Genomic DNA, 24,408 nt, shown 5'->3' on the forward strand with positions numbered 1-24,408 from the left:
GCCCGCATTAAATATGTTTAGATTGAAATTGCTAAATTATCTCTTACAGACTTTGAATGTGTCCTTGACAAACACCAAAAACCTCTTCCTTTTGTGGATCAGAGTACTATGCTACTGTCTAAAAAAGAAAAAATGCCTTGGGAACCAGACAACAAATTTATTGGAGAGAAACAGCTACCACCAGGGGCACAAAGGTTTGTGCGCAGTCAGTTTGTGTATTCTCTTAAAGATATTCTTGAAATAGTTATGAAATTTGAAACCGTACTTTTCAAAATATCTGCAGATAGATCATCTTATCAAGATATAACCTGCGCTTTTTAAAAAAAACTTAAGAGGGCCCAATTCATTTTTTCCAATTGAGGGGCAATTTAGTGTGGCCAATCCAACTAGCCTGCACATCTTTGGGTTGTGGGGGCGAAACCCCCGCAAACACGGGGAGAATGTGCCAACTCCACACGGACAGTGATCGAACCTAGGACCTCGGCACCGTGAGGCAACAGGGCTAACCCACTGCACCACCGTGCTGCCTTAACCTGCACTTTTAATGAGATTGTACTTGATTAATATTTAAAACTTTTGAATTCTGCCTGCTCCTATCTTAACTAATCAAACTAGTACATAGCCAGAATTGTGTGACTTTATGTATGGTCATTTCTGTACAGCCTCTTTCAGCACTATGCTCCAATCTGTGATATAATAAGGTTAGTTCTCCATGGAATGACTGCTGAATTGTTTTTCTCTTTACTTTAAAATAGAGTTCTTTGTCACAAATATCTTATCAAAATGCTGTGCAAGCTCTGGAGGTCGAATGACCTACTCCTCCTAATTCATAAGTTTGTAAGAGGCTTTTTAATGTAAATGATTTATTTTAAGCCAGTCTGCTCCAGCAGCAAATCCAAGAAATACTGGGGCAGTTATTGGAAGTATCTATGCCAAAGCATCTGTATTCGCCCCATATTATTATTTCATAGTTATGTTATTTAACCTTTTGCAAAGGTAAAACCTACCATGTTGACCAAGCTTTTGGTTAGCTGTCCTAATTTTACCTTTTTTTTACGATGGATGTAAATTATTTTATCTGAATACGCTTCTGTGGATTGCCTTGGGATGTTACCATGATAATGGTGTTATATAGATGCAGGTACACTCCTTCTGGCCACGTTAACTTTTCTTCCTTTATCTCATGTAAAACTTTCACATAAAACCTGAATGACAATTTGTCACAATTACTTTTTTTTAAATCGAGACTGTCTCATAACAATGCAAGAAAATAGGTTAAACCACCAGATGTTTGGTGACATCTTAGTGACAGCCTGTGAAGCAGTTGTAGCTTTAGTTGATATTAAATTTTACTCTATTCCAGAAACTGTCCCATGTTTACACATGTATTTTTAAATCTTTATTTTTTAATTCAAACAAGAACGGTAAATGGCCCATATTATTTGTTTGGTGTGAACATTTGTATCACTTCTTACGATCCCAGCTGATGTTACAACTGGATAGACCGATCCCAGAGCGGGCCTGGCTCGATAGAAAATATCTTTTATATTTTTGTCTAGCGATGTTGAGTAGCAGGATTGTTAATGAACCTCTAACAAAAAAAACTTTATTAAACAAGAAAAGATCAACTATAAAATACATCACGTCACCTATATCTTTACAGATGTACACTGATTTGAACGGATAACACAAGTTACAAAATAAATCTTGTACTCTAATGTTCTCAGTAAGTACACAGTCAATGTAAACCAACAGGCCAACTGTGGTCAGACACGCCACATTACACCACATACTGAAACTAAGTAGCAGATGCCACCCAATACAACTTTCTCATCAACTTCTTTCTCTCTCTCCTATCCCCCCCCCCCCCCCCCCCCCCCACACACATGCTTATCACACTGAACCAGTTGGCACTGGAACTCTGACTTCCACAAAACGTTTTCTTTTGGATACCTTCACCAAGGATTTCAATCTCTCCTTTCAGTATTCCTCTGCCATGGGTTGCCACATGCCTTCCATTTTCCACACAATCTCTCCAGTACCTAGCCATGCCATCAGAACACTACTGCTTCACAGGCTGTACTAAGATGTCACCAAACGTCTGGTGGGCATCTAGCTTCTTACCTAGCTGACGTTAAATCAGGTTCTTGCAGCGGTCTCTTTAACTTGGGGCATTTTCTCTACTTTTTAGTTGGATTCTCCTGAACAGGACCTTGTTCCACTTCTTGTTCTTTGTTCCTTTAATTTAACTTCCTGAGACAGGTTTTCTGGACTTTCCTTTGTTCTTTTGGGAAGTCTGCTTTCTGTGGATCCCTTGAGCTGTCCAGATTCTCCTGGATCTAGTTTACAGCTAACTCAAAAGTTCTTTCTATCCTAGGTCGCTAGGCAACCATCTTGTTTTCCTTTTAAGCCTTGTTTGCTTTCATGTCGCAAACCCCCATTATCATTCATGCATTAGACCAAACTAAAGTCGTTACCCCTTTCAAATACAGAAACCCCCAAAAATTAAACTTGCTACAGCACGCAAATTCTCCATCTGTGATGCCCTCACCTCCGCCAACAACTTTGCGTCTGTATTTAACAGTGAGACTGGGGGTTATGCTCCACACTGCTCCGGGTCTTTGTCCTTCTTTAAAATGGGCAATATAGAGGCCTGCGACAGCATGGGGGGGGAGCTCCCCCTCACCATCGACTCATTTACATCCCAACTAGCAGGGGACCCACTAAAATCCCGGCTGGGAACCCATCCTTCCCCGCTGTATCACTCCCACGTAATCCATCACCTCCCTCTGCTCAATCGGGACCTCCAATCCCTGAACCTTCAACTCCTTAACCCTCAGGAACTCGAACCCGTCCAAATATTGTGTCACCCCCTCATCCCCACCAGAGGCTCCGAGCTATACAACCTCCGATAGAAGGTCTCAAAAACCCCATTCACCCCCTCTGGCTCTGATACCATTGTGCCCCTCTCATCCCTCACCCTTCCGGTCTCTCTCGCCGCTGCCTGCTTCCTCAACTGATGCGCAAGCATCTACTCTCTTTCTCTCCATACACATAAACCGCCCCTCTGGCTCTACATAGTTGACCCATCACCTTTCCTGTGGACACCAGCCCAAACTGCATCTGGAGCCTCTGCCTCTTAAATAACTTCCTCAGGCCACCGAATATCTCCAGTCCATCCTCCGAGCCAACCTCAGCCTCTCAGACGGCTCCGCTCTCTCCCTGTGTGCCCGAATCGATATAAATTCCCCCTTACCACCACCTCCAGCGCCTCCCACAACGTGGAGGCAGAAATCTTCCCCATATTATTCAGCTCCACAAAGTTTTTGATGGCCACCCTCACCCTTTCACAGACTCCCTTGTCTGCCAGTAACCCCACATCCAACCTCCACTGCAGCTGTTGCGCCTCCCCTGCACCACTTGCAAATCCACCCAATACGGTGCGTGGCAGAAACCACAACCGGCGAATACTCCAATCCAACCACAACCGCCAACAATGCCTTGTATAAAACAAAGATATCAATCCGGGAGTACCCCCGGTGCACGTGCGAGAAGTACAAAAAGCCTTTTGCCCTCCTCCGCCCCCCCCCCCCCCCCCCCCCTCCCCAATAGGGGACACGGGTGGCGTAGTAGTATTGTAGCTGGACTAGTAATCCTGAGACCAAGGATAGTGCTCTGGGAATCGGGTTCGAATCCCTCCATGGCAGGTTCTGAAATTTGAATTTGATAAAAAACTGGAATTAAAAGTCTCACGATGACCAGAAAACCATTGTCGTTTTTTGTAAAAATCCATCTGATTCAATAATGTCCTTTGGAGAAGGAAATCTGCCATCCTTACCTGGTCTGTCCTACATGTGACAGAATGGCAGCAATGTGGTTGACTCTTAAATTCCCTCTGAAATGGCCTCGCAAGCCACTCGGTCCAAGGGCCATTAGGGATGGACAATAAATGCTGGCCCAGCCGGCGAAGTCGAGATCCCCTGAACAATTTTTTTAAAACTACACTCCGTAAACCCCAACAACTCTCTCGCTATAGCCGAAACCTTCAGGGACTTAGAACGGTCCAACCTAGGGTCCAAAACCGTATTTAAAATCTCCCCCATAATTAGCCGACGTGCATTCAGGTCTGGAAGCTTCCCTAGCACCCGCCTTAAGAAATCCGCGTTATCCCAATTTGGGACATATACATTTACTAGCACCACAGGCATCCCCTCTAGCCTCCCACTAACCATCACAAATCTAGCCCCCGGATCAGCTACAATACTGACGACCTCAAAGGCCACCCTCTTGACCACCCCCCTCGTCTTCATATCCAACCCCGAGAAGAACACCTGACCCACTCAGCCTTTCCTCAACCTCATCTGATCCCCCAGCTTCAGGTGCACCTCTTGAAGAAACACCACGTTTGCCTTCAAACTCCTTAAATGTGAGAAAACGCATGAGCGTTTTACCGGACTGTTTGAACCCCGTACGCTCCATGTAATCTGCTCCCTCCCCACCGATCAGACAGTCCTCCTCTTTAGCCAGTTTACCCAGGTCCACGCCTCGCTCGCCCTCAGGCGATCCCCAAGATGTCCACCACCATCCCCACTTAGCCAACTGTGCCACATCAACACCATGCACATCAGCACATCCCCCTCACTCCACCCCATAAACAAAAACAAAGAAAATCCAACCGCCCCATCGCCACCCCCCACTTCACTCCTATTAATTAGCCAACCAGCTAGCATTATGGCCCCCACTCGAGGCCTCCGCCTACCCTCCTTCCCCACACCACCCTTCACCTGCAAATTTCCAAAACCAGTAAAAATCAAAATAACACACTCACCAATTCCGCACCCATATTCAATAAATACAACAATCTGCCCGCCGTGTAAACACACATTCCCACCAGCCCCCTCCAGCATGTCAAAATAAAACTCTTGATTCTGGTGTGTGATCCACAGATGAGCAGCATACTTCACCCTTTCTTTGTAGAGGTCTGCCTTGATCAGATTATAACCGCCCGCTGCTGGCCAACTCCGCACCCAGGCCCACCCAGGTCCTAGTAGATCCTTAACATGTTTAAGTCCCAGGTGCCCTTTTCTGTTTGCTTCACCCTCTTCAATATTTTCTCCTTGTCAAGTAAGCAATGCAGACTCACCACCATCGCCCTCGACGGTTCCCCCGCATTCGACCTCTTCCTCAGCACCCTGTGAGCTCAATCCACAAACACTCCTTCCCCCACCAATGTCTCCAACTTACTCACCACATACTTTGCAGCCTGCGTTCCATCTAACCCCTCAGGCAGTCCCACAATCTGGAGATTCTGCCTCCTGGAGTGGTTCTCGAAGTCCTCCACCTTCTCCTTCAACCTCTTATGGCTATCCGCCACGAGCACCATCTCCACCTCCAACAAGGCTAGTCCTCCTGATTCCCCATCAACGACTCCACCTTCTGGAGTCCCATACCCTGCACCTCCAGCCTCTGCTCCACACTCTTGATAGCCTTTCTTGATAGCGGCTCCACCACCTTTGCCAGGGCTTCTGAGGCCACCTGCCTCTGCTTATGGAACTTTGCATTCAAAAAGTCCACAAGCTGTTCGGTACAGGCAATGGGCAGGCAATGACACCCCAGCGCCCTTCTCCATCTTTTCCTGTTTCGCACCTCAAGCAAACTTTTGCTCAAGCTGCTGCCTCTTACTTGTTACACTCCTCGTCTGGTAAACCATAAACCGGCCCCACCAATGGAGTCCTGCAATTCCTCAGTGTTCATACACCTCACACCAGCAAACATCCCCTAAATTGGGTAGGAAAGGACCAAATATTTCCACCTCGAGCAGGAGCCACCAAATGTGCGACCCCTCACTCCATGGCCGCCACCGTAAGTCCCGTCAGTGTAACTCTTAGACCACACAGGATTATTTAGCAGAATCACATCTAATGTTGGGCACTGTTTTTGAGTTTTGCAAGCACTGGTGTTTGGCTATGGTCTGTACCTTGCCTGTTGTAAACGGGCTGGAACATGTTGTTCGATACGATCCAACAGTCTTTGGGATGTATGGCTTACATACCTAGCATCTCACTGGCACTGAAATTCATATACCACATTATTCATTTTTGTGATGGGCACAACGTCTATTTGGTTTGATAGCTGCATCCTGTTAGTGATGTATTTTTGTATTTTTACTGCATGGTGGAAGCATGAAACAGCTAGCTTCACCTCTTGCTCAAGAGTTAATTTAGTTTGCTTCAGAATACGAATATCAGTAAAACTTAATGGTTTCTGCCAACCATTTTGAATAATGTTTCTCGTCAGTTCACGGCAGAATCTCTATCTAGGGTAAATGTATACTAACATCTTGCTTTTTTTTAAATCACAGTACAGAAGGCTCATTCTCAAATGACAAAAGTAGCATATGGGATTACATTATGACTTAAAAATAAACCAAGTTATCATTCCTACAGGGTTGTTGTAGAATTTCTTGACTCTAAAGCTTTCTGCAAGAATTCTCATCACATTAAGGGAGAAACTGTTATGAAAAAGAGGCACCTGGAGATTTTGGGGTACCATGTAGTACAGGTACATTGCTATTTCTATTTCTGAGACAATGTCTTATTCTGCGTGCTATCAAAATATGGCAAATATCTTGAGAAAAGCATTTAATATTAGAATTGGCCTTGATTTGCCACCATTTTGCAGCAGTCTGTACATTAATATGACCATGTAATGCAGAAGCCTCTCTGGCCTCCCCCACCCTTTTTCAGAATTTTCCACTGGAATGACTGGATTCAAAATATGCTTTCTATGCTTTTGGTGAGCTTAGTAAAATTAAATAAAAATATATTATCCAGTGTGTCTTCTACCTGTAAGGCAGCTGTCAGCAATGTGATGCATGCCATTGTTAAAGTAATGAAGTAGTCCTTAAATTTTCAAAGACTCCATTGCATGGTACATAAACAATGTACTCATCCCCACCAATAGCCCCTCTCCCCCTCCCAATGTTCAATGGCATCCAATTCTTGAAAGTGCATGATCAACAATGCCCATGAATTGTAGAACCCTTCCATCCTCCCCCTGAGCCCCCTTCACCTTCTTGAGCATCAAAAATTCCAGCAGGTGCCCCCGCCATGCCGATGCACGAAGGTAGGGAAGCTGACCTCCACTCCATCAGGTCCCGCCTTTGGGCAATCAGCGAGGCAAAGGCTAAAACATCAGCTCCGCACCCGCCTGCAGCCCTGACCGGTCCTCCACTCCGAAAGTGGCTTCTAGGGGCCCTTGCTCCAAACTCACATGTACTACCCCAAGATGACCTTAAAAACCTCCCTCCAAAATCCTCCAGCTTCGGGCAGGACCAAAACATGTGAACATGGTTTACGGGTCTCCTCCCACAGCGCTCACAGACACCCTCCCCTCTCAAAGAGTCGGCTCATCCTCGCCCTCGTGAGGTGTGCTCTATACACTACCTTCAGCTGTATCAGCCCCAACCTCACGCATGAGGTTGAGGCGTTTACCCTCTGGAGCATCTCACACCACAGACCGTTTTCCGTAACCTCCCCCAACTCTTCCTCTCACTTGGCTTTAATCCTCTCCATGGATACCTTATCCTCCCCAAAGATCTCCCCTAGATCGCCGACACCACCCACTTCTCCATTCCCCCTGCTGTCAATACCTCTTTCTGAACCTCCTTCCTGGCTGAGTCCCGGAGTTGCAGGTACCTAAATACTTCCCACTGCCCTAGTCCATATTTCTCCCTCAACTCCTCAAGCCTCACAAAACAACCACTCAGGAACTGGTCTTCTAATACCCTGATTCCGAAATCTCCCATCCAACTTCCCTGGCCCAAACCTATGGTTCCCCCTAATCGGCATCTCTTTTGACCCCGCCCACAGCTTAAAATGCTGCCTCACTGCCTCCACATCTTCAGCGTTGCCACCATTATCGGACTCCCAGAATATTTACCCGGGGCCACCGGGAGCAACGCTGTCGCCAACGCCCTCCGCCCCGACCCGCTGTACAGATCCTCCTCCATTCTAACCCCCGCCACCTGCACCTCCAAATACTTAAAGTGCGGAATGGACGCCCCCCCCCAGCCCTGGTTGGGACACTACAAAGTATTCACTTTTTCCCAGGTGTAATTTATACCCCGAAAAGAACCCAAACATTCGGAGAAGCTCCGACATACCCCCCATTGACGCACCCGGCTCTGACACATGCAATAATAAATCATCCCCGTACAGCGACGCCTTGGGCTGGATTCTCCATTATTGGGACTATGTCCCCCAGGCCGGCATCAAAACGGTGGTGCTTCACGCCAGAAAAACTTGCATGAAAGCACCACTAATTCCTAGCCCTGCAGGGGGCTAGCAGGGACCTGGCGTAGATCTCACAGCTTTTGCTGCAGATACGGGCCCCCGCACTTCCAGGTCAGCGGCCGCGCACGCGCACGGCTGCGGCCTCCAGCGGCCGCGCAATGCTCCATGGCGGACTCTGACCACGGATCTTGACCCAAAAAAGATACCCCCGATCGGCCGCGCACCCGACCCTCAATCCCCGCAGAAGCATTCACCGGCCGCCTATTAGGCCCCGCTCTCCGATTGGCCCGCCCGACCAGGGCGGCTGCGGACTGAGTCCACAGACGGCACGCAAGAATCCCGACTGGCAGGAGCACATTACTTCCATGCCGTCGGGACTTCGGCCGGTCGGGGGCGGAGGATGGCGGAGCGGGCCTCTGGCAATGGCCCAGGTAGGTCCCGGGCGGCGCGGCATTTGCCGCTTTTCGGGGCCCGCAGAATCGAGGAACAAGTGCCTGTCCCAATTCCTTGCGGGAAAATGGATTCGCCAGCCGCGATTTCGGCGTTGGGGTGCGGAAAATCATAGATCATAGAACTTAGTGTAGAAGGAGGCCATTTGGCCCATTGAGTCTGCACCGGCCCTTGTAAAGAGCACTCTATCTAAGCCCACACCTCCACCCTATATCCCTGTAACCCCACTTAACATTTTCTGGACACTAATGGCAGTTTAGCATAGCCAGTTCACCTAACCTGCACATCTTTGGATTGTGGGAGAAAACCGGAGCACCCAAAGAAAACCCACGCTCGCCCTCAGTTCCTTATATAACCATACCCACTCCACAAATCTCAGCCTGATTCCACACCTCTCTAGCACCGCTCTACCCAATCAAATGCCTTTTTTGCATCCAGCGCAACCACCACTTCTGTCTCCTTTCCCTCAGCCGGCGTCATAACTACATTTAGCACCCTCCTAATATTCGAGAATAGCTTCCTCTCTTTCACGAACCCAGTCTGGTCCTCCTCTATCACCTTTGGGAGGCACCCCTCCAACCTATCCACCATAACCTTCGCCAATGTCTTCGCATCCACATTCAGTAGCGATATAGGCCCGTACACCCACACTCTTGTCGGGTCCTTATCCTTCTTCAACAAGGAAATTGAGGCCTGCCCCAAAGTCTGTGGCAGTACCCCCTTCACTATCGCCTCCTCAAACATCCCCACCATCAGCGGCGTCAACTGGTCCTTAAATTTCTTATAATACTCCACTGGGATCCCATCTGGTCCTGCCACCTCCCCTGACTGCATCCTCCCAATTGCCTCCTTTTATCTCCTGTTCCCCCAACCTTGGGTAGTCCAGACCGTCCAGGAATTCCTGCAACTCCCCTGGCAGCTCCGACCTATATAAATTTTCATAGAACTCCTCAAACACCCTGTTAATCTGGACCGGGGCCACCACCAATTGCCCCGTCCTATACCCGCACCTGGACAATTTCCCTCGCCGCCACCTCCCTCCGAAATTGGCCTGCCAGCATGCGCCCCACCTTCTCCCCTTACTCATCCACTGCCCCTCTCGCCCGCCTCAATTGGTGCATCACCTTCCCCATGGACAACCGATTAAAACTAGCCTCTAGCCCTCTCCTTCCATCTAAAAGTGCTGAATCTACATCCCCGTGTACACCTCCAATATCTTATCTATCAATCTTTTGCCGCTCCACCCACCCTTTCATCTTTATCCACCTTAGCCTTAAACAATATCACCTCTCTCCTCACCACCGCCTGCGATACCTTCCCAATGCAGTTAAAACTCATGTACTCCTCAATTACACTCTCGATTATTTCACAAAAAATTTAGTCCCCCAGCAACCCCACATCCACTCTCCACCCCGGCCTCTGCACTGTCCCCTTCTCCAAGACCATGTCCACCCAATGTGGCGCATGATCCGAAATTGCTATCGCTGAGTACTCTGAACCCCTAACCCCAGCCAACACGTCTTCCCTATTACAAAAAAAAATCTATCCTTGAATAAACCTTGTGGACCAAGGGAAAAAAACAAATACTCCCGCTCCCTCGGTTGCAAGAACCTCCACGGGTGCACTCCTCCTATTTTCTCCATAAGCCAGTCAACGCCTTCGTCCCCTCCTCCCGACTGGGCAAGCGAGCATGGCTGCGGCCCGTCCAGCCTTGGCTCCTGCACAAAGTTCCAATCCCCACCTACTGTCAACTTGTGCGAATCCAATTCCGGAATGGCCCCACGTACCTTCCTCATGAACCCTACATCATCCTAGTTCGGGCCATACGTACGTGCCAACACCACCAACCTCCCCTCCAATGCGCCTGTACATATCTACCCCCTTGGTCCGCCACCACCTCCTCCATCTGGAACCTCACTCTCTTACTGACCAACACCGCTACCCCTCATGCCCTGCTGTCAAACTCTGATTGAAACACTTTGCTTACCCAGTCCTTCCTGAGCCTCACCTGATCTTTCACCCTCAAATGAGTCTCCTGTAACATAGCGACATCGGCCTTTAAGAGGATACAGCAGGATATAAATGAAATGAAATGAAAATCGCTTATTGTCACAAGTAGGCTTCAAATGAAGTTACTGTGAAAAGCCCCTAGTCGCTACATTCCAGCGCCTGTTCGGGGAGGCTGTTACGGGAATTGAACCGTGCTGCTGGCCTGCCTTGGTCTGCTTTCAAAGCCAGCGATTTAGCCCTGTGCTAAACAGCCCCGTACTGGTTGGAGTCTTGGAAGGAGAAATGGCAGATGGAGTTTAATACGGACAAGTGTGAGATAATGCACTTTGGAAGGTCCAATGCATGTAGGAATTACACAATAAATGGTAGAACTCTTGCGAGTACTGACAGGCAGAGAGATCTGGGCGTGCATGCCCACCGATCACTGAAAGTGGCAACGCATGTGGATAAGGTGGTCAAGAAAGCATACGGCATGCTGGCCTTCATAGATACATGGAAGATAGGAGGAGGAGGCCTTTCGGCCCTTCGAGTCTGCTCTGCCATTTACCATGATCACGGCTGATCATCCAACTGAATAGCCTAATCCTGCTTTTACCCCATAGCCTTTGATCCCATTCTCCCCAATGCTATATCTAGCCGCCTCTTGAATATATTCAATGTTTTAGGTAACTTTCTAGTTGTGCAAACACCCTTGACCTCTTTACTGGCCCTCCCAAGCCCCTCAAGTTCCACGTAACTAACCTAACAGGGGTACCCCCCCCCCTATCCACCATCCTCATAACTCCGGGCCCTGCCCACTGGACCTGTCCCGCCTCTTCCCATTGTTACCATTGAAACCCTCCGCCTCCCAAAATCCCCCCCATCAACTTCCTCTCGAAAGCCCCTCGCTCTGTATCGATTTCCCCCCCCCCCCTTTTCACACCTCCTAGGCCCATCCTCATATTTTGCCGCCTCAATCTATTTTCCAGATCCTCCAATTTAGCTTGCAGCCCTTTGTTGGCCTCGACCACCCTCTGCAGCTCCTCCCCATCGAGGTGAGCTGATCACTACTGCGACATAGCTTCCTCCACTCCCTTCATTTTCTCACCCTGCTCCCACACCTCGGCCGATGCCTTTGACACAGCTTCCTTCACCGGGGCAATTGCCTCCTCCACCAACACCTTCAGCGCCACCATCATCTTTCTCATCATCTGTGCTATGCGAACTATTTCTACAGTTCCGAACACATCACCTTGGTCGTCTTTTCTGCCGTAAGCAGTGCCCCCCCCCCCCGGCGACCTAGCCTCCACCATCTTGCCAACTACCAGGCTGGCCCTTTCACTCGACGGCGAACCCTCACTCCCTAGGACAGCACGGTAGCACAGTGGTTAGCACAGTTGCTTCACAGCTCCAGGGTCCCAGGCTCGATTCCCATCTTGCGTCACTGTTTGTGCTGAATCTGCACGTTCTCCCCGTGTCTGCGTGGGTTCCTCCGGGTGCTCCGGTTTTCTCCCACAGTCCAAAGATGTGCAGGTTAGGTGGATTGGCTATGCTAAATTGCCCTTGGTGTCCAAAAAAGGTTAGGTGGGGTTACGGGGATAGGGTGGAGGTGTGAGCTTAGGTAGGGTGCTGTTTCCAAGGCCTGATGCAGACTCGATGGGCCGAATGGCCTGCTTCTGCACTGTAAATTCTCTGATTCTCCCTTCTTCACCACGGTTGTCTTGTTTTTTTTACATCTCCCTCCTTCCTTATGTCTTCCTGCACTCAATTGTCAAAAGATTGCCCCTGGGACTGGGCATTAAACTCCATAAAAACAAGACTTGAGCAGGAGCCACCCAATGTGCGACTTCCTCCTGCATGGCCAGAAGTCCAGCCACTTATGTTCTATGAACTTGAAATTTTCTTTTACCACAATGGAGTTGTAACAATTCTCATCAAGAGCTTTAATTTAATTTCCATTTACCAAATTGCTGAATTAAATAAATGCTTCTGATAGAGGATTCAAGTAATATTATTGCTTCACCAATTATCACTGCAGAATGCTTTGTCCATATGTTCATTGTTTTGTTCTTTTAAAAAAAATCTGAAACATGGCTTCACTAATAAGTGATAAAAATACAATTAGCCTCAATACTTTGCAATGCAAAAGTATATTTTCATTTCATTTTTAATAATATGATTCCAGTTTTGTAGCATTATTTCTTGCAATGCAATTTGGTAATAAAATATATATTGTAGTTGTAAAAATGTTGTTTTCTTCAAAATTATCTTTATAGATCCCTCATTTTGAATGGAATTCCATGGAATTGTCAACAAAGGATGCATGGGTAGAATATCTTAAACAAAAGATATTTGCAGAGGAATCTTGAAATCGTGAACCACATTTTAACAGAACTGATTATGAAATGATCCATTGTGGAAATGTATTGATGTTTTAATAAAGCCGCTTTATTCTGTTACTATTAATTTTTACAAATTCCTAAATCCCAAAACTTAATTCTGTTGTTGAAAACATGAAAATTCTATATCAGTATTTCAAAGTCATAGAAGGAGAGATTATATTTAAGAAATGTATCCTATATTAGTAAGAAGTTCCAAGATTGGAGGTTCGCCATATTGAATATGCAATATCTTGGATGAAACTTTTCTGTACAGTGTTGGAAAATAAAGTATATGGACATAATGTACTGTAGGATAATTTATTTGATTTTCTAAAAGAGATATTGACCTTAATCAAGGGAATTCTCACATGCAATTTAAGAAAACCCTGTAAATTAAGTGTTTGTAAGAGTAAAATACTAACGGGTAGTTTTAGAATCATTAAAGTTGTGCTACAAGTATTTTAGAATTCATTGAGAAGGAAATTCATTTCGTAAATGAAAACTAGAGATGGAATATAATTTTAAAGCAGGCTTGTGAAATTCACAAATTTTATTTTAAACAAAGTTCAGGCCGAAGGAATTAACTAAGGGCAAATTGTATGTTAACTGTAGAGAGAATGGATTGAATCTAATTTTAAATTAACTTTCATAATTGCCTAAATATTATATGCAATAGTTGTATTACATTGCAACTAATCTTTGTTGTGTTACTTTGCAAATAATCTTGCACTCTAGTATGTGTTTTCAACCTCTACAGCCATGCATATGTTCTGCACTCCTTCAGTGTATCACTCATCTTCCTGAGATCATTGATCGCATAGGGTATGGTGCAAAATTGACTCATTTAATTATCGTAATAGTTTTGTACAGAGTTTAATTATATGGAGTAGTAATTCCAGTTGGTACCATACACCAATTATGTTTGTCTTTAATATAGCAGCAAAATTAATAACTCTGTGAAGCTATTTATAACTTGGTAAGCCTAAAAATGTTGAGGCGCACAGCAAGACATGTGGCTCCTGCAGCATAGTTAATTTCCTTCACCATGCCACACCATTCCTTCTTGTCATCTTCATATCTAAATAAAAAGTACAACTTGCATTTTAGTGCATTCAAAGGCATAACAATTCATGTCAAATTTAGAGAAGTATTCAAAGTGTGTACAGCATCTATAGATATGCTTAATTTTTTTCTATCTTTTTACACCTTTGTTTGTTATAGTACAGGATTGCATTTCATACATAACCTGAACACTTAATTGGGATCTAAGGAATCTAAATCTATAAATAGAAAAAATATATAAATTGGGATTTAGAGTACAAATATAAACATGAAATGAAGTTGCATTAAACATTGGGTAAACCATAGTTAGACAATGATGTATAGTTTTGGATACATCATTATCAGATCTGGTTTAGCACCGTGGGCTAAACAGCTGGCTTGTATTGCAGAACAAGGCTAGCAGGGCGGGTTCAATTCCGGACTCCCCGAACAGGCGCCGGAATGTGGCGACTAGGGGCTTTTCACAGTAACTGCATTGAAGCCTACTTGTGGCAATAAGCGATTATTATTATTATCGGGCTACCAGGCAGCAAGGTAGCACAGTGGTTAGCACAGTTGCTTCACAGCTCCAGGGTCCCAGGTTCGATTCCCAGCTTGGGCCACCGTCGTGCGGCGTCTTCACGTTCTCCCCCTGTCTGCGTGGGTTTCCTACGGGTGCTCCGGTTTCCTCCCACAGCCCAAAGATGTGCAGGTTAGGTGGATTGGCTATGCTAAATTGCCCTTAGTCTCCAAAAAGGTTAGGTGGAGTTACTAACGGGGATAGGTTGGAAGTGTGGGGTGCTCTTTCCAAGGGCCGGTGCAGACTCGATGGGCCGAATGGCCTCCTTCTGCACTGTAAATTCTATGATACCCTATTACAGAGAGAGTATCAAAATCATTGAGAATGTACAGTGTACATTCACCAAGATATGATGCTAGAGATAGGAATCTAAGAGGAAATATTGGCAAGTCCTACTGGAGAAGGCCAATCTACTCAAAATTTTAAAAGATACAATGTGATATCTAATTTTTTTTTTCTGCGGGGAAAAGTTGGAGATTTTCAAACTTATTCCTGGACAATCTCCCAATTATTTTCCATTAATCTTAAAACAATTCTATTTAGAGCACTTGTCTACAGTTGAACACATCTGCTCCTTCGCAGCTAAACATTGCAAGTATGTTCCAAACTACCTATGCTCAAAGAAATGTAAGGCCAGTAGACCTTTAATAAAGACTTACTTCCACACGTCAGTGAGTTCTGACGGAGTAAATTCTTTATTTTCCAACTGAATCATAGCAAAACCTCCAATAGCATAAAGTAATCCAGCTATACTGATGATGTTTATAGAACTTCTCTCTTGTGGGAATTCAGGCATAACTTCCCATCTGTGATAGTCAAACAATAGAATAATATAACAATAGTAAATGTACAAATCGATATGCTCACTTTCTACAATCTCTTGTATGACTTTTTAGTTTGCGCTGGCTTATAGAGCCATTGGCAATTGCTCTGAGAGCCTCGAGGGGCTGGAGAGGACTAGTACGGAGTGTGTGGAGCACAGAGTTTCGCTCTATGCGGATGACCTGTACGTTTCGGACCCAATGGAGGGGATGGAAGACATCATGACGATCCTCAGAGAATTTGGCTGGTTTTTGGGGTATAAGCTTAATATGGGAAAGAGTGAGATGTTTGGTCCAGGCAAGGGGACAGGAGAAGCAACTGGGAGAGCTGCCGTCTAGGTTAGTAAAGGGAGCTTTAGGTACCTAGGCATCCAAGTGGCGTGGGAATGGGACCGGTGCATAAATTGAATCTGGCCCAGCTGGTGGACCAAACTAAGGACTATTTTCGGAGATGGGACACGCTGCCGTTGTCTCTGGCTGGGAGGGTGCAAACGGTGAAGATGACGGTCCTCCCGAGATTCCTATTTGTATTTCAGTGTCTCCCCATCTTTATTCCGCAGTCCTTTTTTAAGCGGGTCAACAGAGTGATCACGGGCTTCGTCTGGGCGGGCAAGACCCCGCGAGTAAGGAAGGTAATGTTTGAGCGGAGTCGGGAGAGGGCGGGCTGGCCCTGCCAAATTTTAGTAGCCATTACTGGGTGGCGAATATAGCCATGATCAGGAAGTGGGTGGTGGGGGAGGGGTCGGCATAGGTGCGTATGGAGGCGGTTTCATGTAAGGGCACCAGTTTGGGGGTGTTGGTAACTGCACCTCTGCCGTTCCCGCCGGCACGGTACTCCACCAGTCCAGTGGTGGTGGCAGCCCTGAGAGTTTGGGGCCAGTGGAGGCGGCATGTGGGAGCATCGGTCTGGGCCCCAATCTGTGATAATCACTGGTTTGCCCCAGGGAGTATGGACGGGGGGTTCCGGTTATGGCGGAGAACGGGGGTTGAGAGGATGGGAATATGTTCATCAAGGGGAGCTTTCCGAGTATGAGGGCGTTGGAGGAAAAGTTTTGGTTGGTGAGGGGAAACAAATTCAGGTATCTGCAGGTGTGGGACTTCCTTCGTAAACAGGTGTCAACTTTCCCACTCCTGCCGCTAAGGGGGATTCAGGACAGAGTAGTTTCCAGAGGGAGGGTAGGAGAAGGGAGCGTCTCGGACATTTATAAGGAGCTTATGGGGTCGGAGGAGACGCAGACCGAGGAGCTGAAGCGCAAGTGGGAGGAGGAGCTGGAGGGTGAGATAGAGGATGGTCTATGGGCAGACGCGTTGAGTAGAGTCAATGCGTCTGCAACATGTGCCAGGCTCAGCCTGAAGGTTGTTCACAGGGCTCACGTGACTGGCCCGGATGAGCAGATTCTTTGGGGTGGAGGACAGGTGCGCAAAATGTGCGGGAGGACCAGCAAACCATGTCCACGTGTTTTGGACATGTCCAAGGCTTAGGGGATTTTGGCAGGGGTTTGTGGACGTCATGTCCACGGTGTTAAAAACAAGGGTGGCGCTGAGTCTAGAGGTGGCAATTTTCGGGGTGTCAGAAGACCCGGGAATCCAGCAGGAGAAAGAGGCAGATGTTCTGGCCTTTGCTTCCCTGGTAGCCCGGAGACGGATACTATTAGCATGGAGGGACTCAAAGCCCCCGAAGTCAGAGACCTGGCTATCGGACATGGCTGGCTTTCTGTTTGGAGAAAATAAAGTTCGCCTTGAGAGGGTCACTGTTAGGGTTCACCTAGAGATGGCAACCGTTCGTCGACTTCTTTGCGGGAAATTAATCATCAGCGGGGGGGGGGGGGGGAAGTGATTATAGTAGGGGATTTATTAGAGTGGGACCTGTATGAGAGGTAAATGACTTTTGCACTATGTTTATAGTTTCATGTATATTGTTTCTTTTATTGTTGTCACTATACCAAAAATACCTCAATAAAATGTTTATTAAAAAAAAATTCAAATACAATGAGTCTTGCACTAATTGGAGGACATTTCTGATGTTGGATAAGCAGTTTGGCAAAGCACAGTGGAGGGATGGAAAGAAATGGTGGGGTGACTATGTGTAGTTTGCACTTTCTCCCCATGTCTGCATGGGAATCCTCCCACAGTCCAAATATGTGCAGATTAGGTGGGGTTGAGGGGGTGAGCCTAGGTAGGGTGCTCTTTTAGGGGGTTGATGCAGATTTGATGGGCCGAATGACCACCTCCTGCACTGTAGGAATTCTATGTTGCTGCTGATGGTCCACATGCCTCATGGTTGCCTAATTTTGAACTACTGGATCTGTTCTGAGTATTCCATTTGGCATGATTGTAATGTCACAGAACAAATTGGAGTATGGTCTCTGAAGGAAGATAGGACTGTGTCTCGGCAAGGACAATGCAGTGATCACTCTTGCCAATCCTGGGACAGGTAGATTGGTGAGGATGAGTTCAAGTAGGTTTTTCCTCTTTTGCAGTACCTGCGATAAGCTCGGCCTGCCAGATTTGATCTTCAGGACTCGTTATCAACTCACATTCATCATAAATTCTGACCAAATGGAGGATATAATTGGTGACTTTGACAAGGGCTGGCAGGGAGGAATCCTGATTGAAGACTGAATTGTGGAGCTGTGAGAAAGATGGGCATGAATTTGGGGGACGACAACACATTCAGGCTTTGCAATAAAAGAGAAGTGGTGGTAGTGTTCAAAATCACAGGGATGAAGGGTATTTTTCAGGTGATTATGACAGATGGGGGGGAGGGGGAGGGCCACAGTACTTGAGGGAAAAGAACTAATAACAATATCAGCTGACATGGGTGGAGGAGGCAGGGCAAAGGATGAAAGAATATGGTCTGTAGTGGGAACCAGAAGCCAGGTATCATTTGGCCCTGAAATAGTTTGCAGTTTTGACGAAGGAAACAAGGACTCTAGCGCTTTATAAAATTCAGCCAAATATGGCAATGAATAGCTAAACCAGTTCTGTGTTCCAGTTTGTATCCCTTGAATTTAAGGGAACCAAGATAAGGGCTGCACCTGGGGCAACAATCAGGGTAGGATCTGTGTATGTACTGGTGTTAGTGCAGACAAGGACATCAAAGTGGAGGTGAGAGTGTGAATGAGCAGATCAGTAGCTGCAGAAATGCCTTGGTGAATGAAGGGCAAAGTACCTACCCTGCTGAGAGTACAGTGGGGAAAATCAGACATTTATTTAAATTACCAGGAAATCATGGGCATGTTGTTGTGATTTTCTTGTCTCTGCTTTGTGGGACAGGTACCACAGGTGAGGACTTGGAAAATCTACTCGATATTTCTTAACATTAAGACTATTAGGCAGGGCAAGGAAAGGAAGTGTTCAACTCATGCTTGACATTGAACTAAATACTAATATTACTGCAATAAAGCTGCTCAATATCTGGAATAGCTTTTACTGGCAATTTTAAATTAAGCATTTCTCATTTCTGCCTTTTTATCTCTTTTTAAAGCACATAATGCTATTAGCAAGGGTGTCCCAAAATGTTGACCCAATTCGAGATGGAGCAGCAATATAGTTGGGGTGTATGACTTGGAGGGGTACTTGAGGGAGGGGGGCGGGTGTTTCACGCATCTGCTGTCTTTGTCCTTCAAGATGGTGGGGTCACAGTTTTGGAAGGTACTGTCACCGATGCCTTGGCGTGTTGTTGCAGTGCATCTTGTAAATGATAGATACTTCCTCCATTACCGATGCACAGTAGGAACGAATATTTAGGGTGGTGTATGGGGTGCTGATCAAGCAAGCTGCTTTGTCTTTGATGTGGTTGTGTTTCTCAAGTGCTGTTGGAGCTGTTCTCATCCAGTTTTGTGAAGAGTATTCCATTACACTCCTGACTTGAGCCTTGGTGGACAGACACAGTGGTTAGCACTGTTGCTTCATAGTGCCAGGGACCCGGGCTCGATTGTAGTTCACTGTCTGTGCGGTGTCTGCACATTCTCCCTGTGTTTGCGTGGGTTTTCTCCGTGTGCTCCGGTTTCCTCCCACAATCCAAAGATGTGCGGGTTTGGTGGATTGATCATGCTAAATTGCCCTTCGTGTCCAAAGATTAGGTGGGGTTTCTGGATTACGGGGATAGGGTGGAGGTGTGGGCTTAGGTAGGGTGCTCTTTCAGGGGCCGGTGTAGACGCGATGGCCGAATGGCCTCCTTCAGCACTGTAAATTCTATGATTCTATGAGTCAGGAGAGGTTTTACTTGCTCCGACATTCCAAGTATTTGATATGCTCTTGACATCAACAATATTAATATGTCTGGTCCAGTGAATGGACCTAGTCAATGGTAATCCCTGGACGTTGATGGTGGATGATTCAGTGATGGCAATGAAGTTAAAAGTCAAGGAAAGCCTATTAGATTTTCTCTTGTTGGAAATAGTCGTTACCTGGCTGCACTGATATGGCATAAATGTTACTTGCCACTTATCAGCCCAAGCATGATTGTTTTCTAGGTCTCATATTTTTTACATGAATTCTCATCCAAGATTATACTGTACAGTTCTGATGGCTTCTTGTGATATTACATGGCAGGATCAAGGGAATCCCTCTGTTCGTCCGTTTAGTAGCCCTAGTATTTCACCCCCATTCTCCTTGACCCCAAAATATGGAATCACTTCCTTCGTACTATTTCAGAACCCTGGTCTTTAACCTCAGAGCTTGCCTGCTTGTTTGATATTGTTGATATCTTACTACCATTGAATAAAAAAGGTATTTTTAAATAAAGTTTACAGTAGAATTAACAATATCTTCAGAAAGATCCTAAATCCCTCCATTGCAACATCCAATCATTTGCTGAAAGATTATAGAATTTTTTCCCTTCATTATTCTTGTGGAAATAAATGAATGTATTGATCACCCGCTGTCTGAAGAAACATTTTGGACATCTATCTTTTATCAGTTTAAATCTGTACTTCCCCACCCTTCTGTCATAATTTAAATTAGGATTCCAGATTCCAATCCCTTAACTGTTTTACATGCCACAAGATCCCATCTCAGGTCGAAAAGGCCAAGTTTTATAACTCTTTTTGGTTTCACTCACTTATTATTCATGATGTCATATGCTTCAGATGCAGCTGTCAGACCTTCATCAGTGACTCCTCCAACAATCCAGATTTTGCTTTGATGCACAGCAACTCCAAACATAGCACGTGCTGTCTTCATAGCTGCCAGCTCCCTCCACTCAGATTTTTTAGGATTGTAGACAAACAATTTGTTGACACACTTACTGTGGATAAATTAAAAATAAGCTTGAAATGATCAATTACGCCAGTTTGGAATAAATCCTTAAATGTGGGATATTTACATAATATTACCTGTCATCTGTTTTCCCACCAATAACATAGATTAATCCATTATGCGAAACCACAGAGTGGCCATAAATCTTCAGTGGGAATGCTTTGGATTCATTCCATTTTAAGTCGCTGCCAAAAAAAAGTTACATTTGCATTAACATTAAATTCTTCTTATACCCTTTGACAATCAAGGTAATATTTATCAGATTTTAAAATTGCAATATTAGTTCTTGAATGTTGCTCAAAAGAGACATGTCACTGAAGTTTTTAATATTGCATTCAGCAGTAAGAATGCAAATTTGAAACCAACAATTTCTACCGCAAGAGAAAAGAGTGCTGATTGGTTGCTAAGTTTTGTTTTCTTTTATGAATTTAGAGTACCCAATTCTTTTTAAGGGGCAATTTAGCGTGGCCAATTCATCTACCCGGCGCATCTTTTTGGGTTGTGGGGGTGAGACCCTCGCAGACACGGGGAGAATGTGCAAACTTCACTCGGACTGTGACCCGGGGTCGGGATCGAACTCGTGTGAGGCAGCAGTGGTAACCACTGCACCACGGTGCCGCCTGTGATTGGTTGCTAAGTATTGCCATAAAGAAAGTAAAGAGGAACCATAAGCTTCCCAACTGCAAGGCTTGAACATATTCCTTTTATTTAATGTGAACCACGTTAGGAGCTTGGCTTAAATTGGCTGTTAGCATAGCTATCAGAGCAGGCAGTTGTTCCTCTCCGGCACATATAGCCTTCCTCGGGTAAGGAGATTGAAACTGAATGCACAGTAGTAGTGTGCAACAGCTTGTTTAACCTGTTCAATATTTTGAGATGCTTTGTCAGGCCAGGTTAATATGAGGTAGACGGGGCAGGTCAATGCTCCTGGCCCCAATAGCAGAGATGGTATTGGGTAGAAAGAGTTGTATCTGAAGAAGTAACGTTCCCTTCTGGAGCTGCACCTTGTGAATGCCACATAATATAAAGTTACTAAATTTAAATATTGCAGGCAATTCCCCAAACTGACCCAACCCATCCGATTGTGGGCCTAACTATTGAAATATGCTAATCGAGGCTAGAATAATCCTATTATGGGTGGACTCGCATTCTTAATGACAGTATTATTTTATATAGATAGATCTTATTCAATGTGATTTATTCTGGTAATATAAAATGATAACAAAGATATGACAACGAACAGTACACAACCTTTCAAGATAAAGAAAGGCCATGATTGACTACAACGGGGTTGTAGCAGCATTTTGTTATATTGAATTAATTTTATGCATTAATTCAAAGATAATATTTAGTTTAAAAGAAAACCAATTCTGACTTTACTTCATGTCATAGCAAAATACTGAATCCAACGATTGCTCATTTGGAAGATCCTTGCCACCAATCACATAAAGGAATTTATCGGTTTCTCCCATCCCGAAGAGGCATCTGGCAGAAGGCAGCGGTGGCAAGCCGTCCCATTCACCAGCGATGCTGTTAAACTAAAGCGTCAGACAAGTTAGTTTAATTTGTGACCTATTTCTGTACAGATTTAATTTATTTACACATGTATCCAGAAACCCGATTCAGAAATTTGTGAGACAGAACATTCATTTGTAAGTTACTACATTTTGCTCCAGATCTTTCAGACACCAATTTCCACAGAGCAGAATAAAGGGAGAGAGAGCAACTAAAACGTTTATCCCTTATTTTTTTAAATGAAAACCCTTATTTTTGTGGCAGGATTAGGTGGAATGCTTGAAATGAATTAACATTTACAAAAAAACCCGGTAGATTTATGCGTACCTGGTAGAAATAGCAGTGATAAGGATGTTCTTTAACTTCTTCATCCACATATAATCCACCAACCACAAAAATTGCGTTTCCCTTAGTAACCAAGCTAACGTGGTTTCTGGGAATCTGATCAGCCATTGCAGCCAGAAAGCATTGATTTAGGTTTGGATCATAAGCAACCGCCCCCGTATCATTAATGAACATGATCATCTCCTTGACGAACATGCCATGCCTGGGAATGTCATTCAGGAAGCCTGGGAGCAAATCTTCATCACCTACGTCCCCATTAACCACATCTTCACCGCCTTCTCCCTTCTTTGCGCTTTGGTCTCCTCCTTTGGCGGGCTCGGGGAGTTTCCCGGCAAAAGCATCTTTAACGGTTTGAACCTTCTTCATCAGATCTGGGTTCGCCTTAACAATGTCATTTTTTTCGACGTGGTCTTTGACATATTTCTCAGCCATCAGACGAAAACGGATGCAGTCGAAGATTTCTCCAAAACTTTCGAGCCTGTTCTCTTTATCATTCCGGACCCACCTCATGACCGCTTCGAACACAGCCTCTTCCTTCTCCACGTTTAAAGTGTCATTGGCAATTAGACCGATCAGCTCGTGTGCGGCAAGTTGCAGGAAGTCTTCACCTTTACAGATGTGTTCAAAGCGAGCGGACGCGTACTCGCGGGCAGCAAACACAAGCCGGGGGCAATCGAGCAGCAGGCCGAGCCTGAACATGGCCAGGCAGTTGGTGGTAGATAAGTTCTCCTGAAGGTAGGTGACACACAATGTGAAAACGGAGGGGATCTGGAAGCGGCTGGACGCGGCAAAAATATCCTGCACGTTCTCATCGCTCAGCTCTATCTCGGAGGAGTACAGGTAATTGAGCATGAGCTCCACCACGTTTTCATCAACATCTTCCAGAACCACCTCACCTTTCTTCTTCTCACTTTCCTCTGAAAAGAAATACTCTCGGAAGTAAGGGCTGCAGGCAGCCAGGACCAGGCGGTGACAAGCGAAGGACCTATTGCCCACCTTCAGGGAACAATCAACGAATTTGTTCTCGTCCAGTAATGTTTTCAGCCCATCCTGCAGTAGGGTGGTTTGGTAAAGCCGAGATTCTTCCACTACACCTTTAGCCGGGTCCATGGTCAGGGAGCTTCGGAAGCGAGCAGGTGGCGTCTGCCTCACTCGGGTCTGGCTGGAAAAAGACAGATCGCAGTGGCTTGCTGCACTTGACGAGCTTGTAATTTAACTCTCCAATCTAAATATAGAGAGAGATCCTGCACGCTGGAATTCACATTAACCAATGTGGAAAATCGAGCTCACTTTGGCAGCTGCTGGCAGACGGAAAGGGACAACTGTATCGGCATAGGAGTAAAACAAGACAGGCGGGCAATCACTATGGGGAACGATGACTGGGGGAATTAAATTTAGTTATTTTTATCATATTGAGACAGCGTCATAGCCAGTGTATTACACAGCCATGAAGATCACACGTTACTGAATAAACCCTTCCACTAACTTCTAGTAGGAACTGACACCCATACAGCTGCCACTAGTTAATCACAAATGCTCTTTGGGCGCTGATTTATGGCTTTTGGAATTCTGAGAACCGGTTTTTAATATTTGCAAATATTAAGTTATGACAACATTAATAGTTAGTACAATGGAATGTAAACTGCTCAGATTTCTCATGCGGTGTTCATCACTGTAAATTTAGTCTTCAGGTAACTGGAATTTACAAACATGCTTTTCAAATGTTAATC

The 24,408-nt window shown here is 45.6% G+C and overlaps 2 protein-coding genes across 9 annotated transcripts in view; one reads left to right on the forward strand and one right to left on the reverse strand.

Moving 5' to 3' along the window:
- fastkd1 (FAST kinase domains 1) overlaps positions 1–13,416 on the forward strand; it is a 65,877-nt gene extending 52,461 nt beyond the window's left edge. For 7 of the 8 annotated variants that reach the window (XM_072475881.1, XM_072475882.1, XM_072475880.1 and 4 more), the window contains 3 exons: positions 50–194; positions 6,447–6,561; positions 13,010–13,416. In XM_072475881.1, coding sequence (XP_072331982.1) covers positions 50–194; positions 6,447–6,561; positions 13,010–13,102 — 353 coding nt within the window. In that variant the 3' untranslated portion in view covers positions 13,103–13,416. Of the gene's footprint in view, positions 1–49; positions 195–6,446; positions 6,562–13,009 lie in introns of those variants that run through there. The other variant, XM_072475886.1, reaches the window with a different exon arrangement.
- Positions 13,160–23,855, reverse strand: klhl41a (kelch-like family member 41a). The gene is made up of 6 exons (XM_072475888.1): positions 22,661–23,855; positions 22,199–22,356; positions 20,896–21,003; positions 20,622–20,807; positions 15,395–15,541; positions 13,160–14,192 (listed from the first exon to the last, which is right to left on the reverse strand). Exons 1-6 carry the CDS (start codon positions 23,786–23,788, stop codon positions 14,081–14,083), a joined length of 1,839 nt encoding a protein of 612 aa, XP_072331989.1. The 5' UTR covers positions 23,789–23,855; the 3' UTR covers positions 13,160–14,080.
- Positions 23,856–24,408: the final 553 nt, after the last annotated feature.

The sequence above is a fragment of the Scyliorhinus torazame genome, chromosome 2 (genome assembly GCF_047496885.1).
Source record: "Scyliorhinus torazame isolate Kashiwa2021f chromosome 2, sScyTor2.1, whole genome shotgun sequence".
In the NCBI taxonomy this organism is placed as follows: domain Eukaryota; kingdom Metazoa; phylum Chordata; class Chondrichthyes; order Carcharhiniformes; family Scyliorhinidae; genus Scyliorhinus; species Scyliorhinus torazame.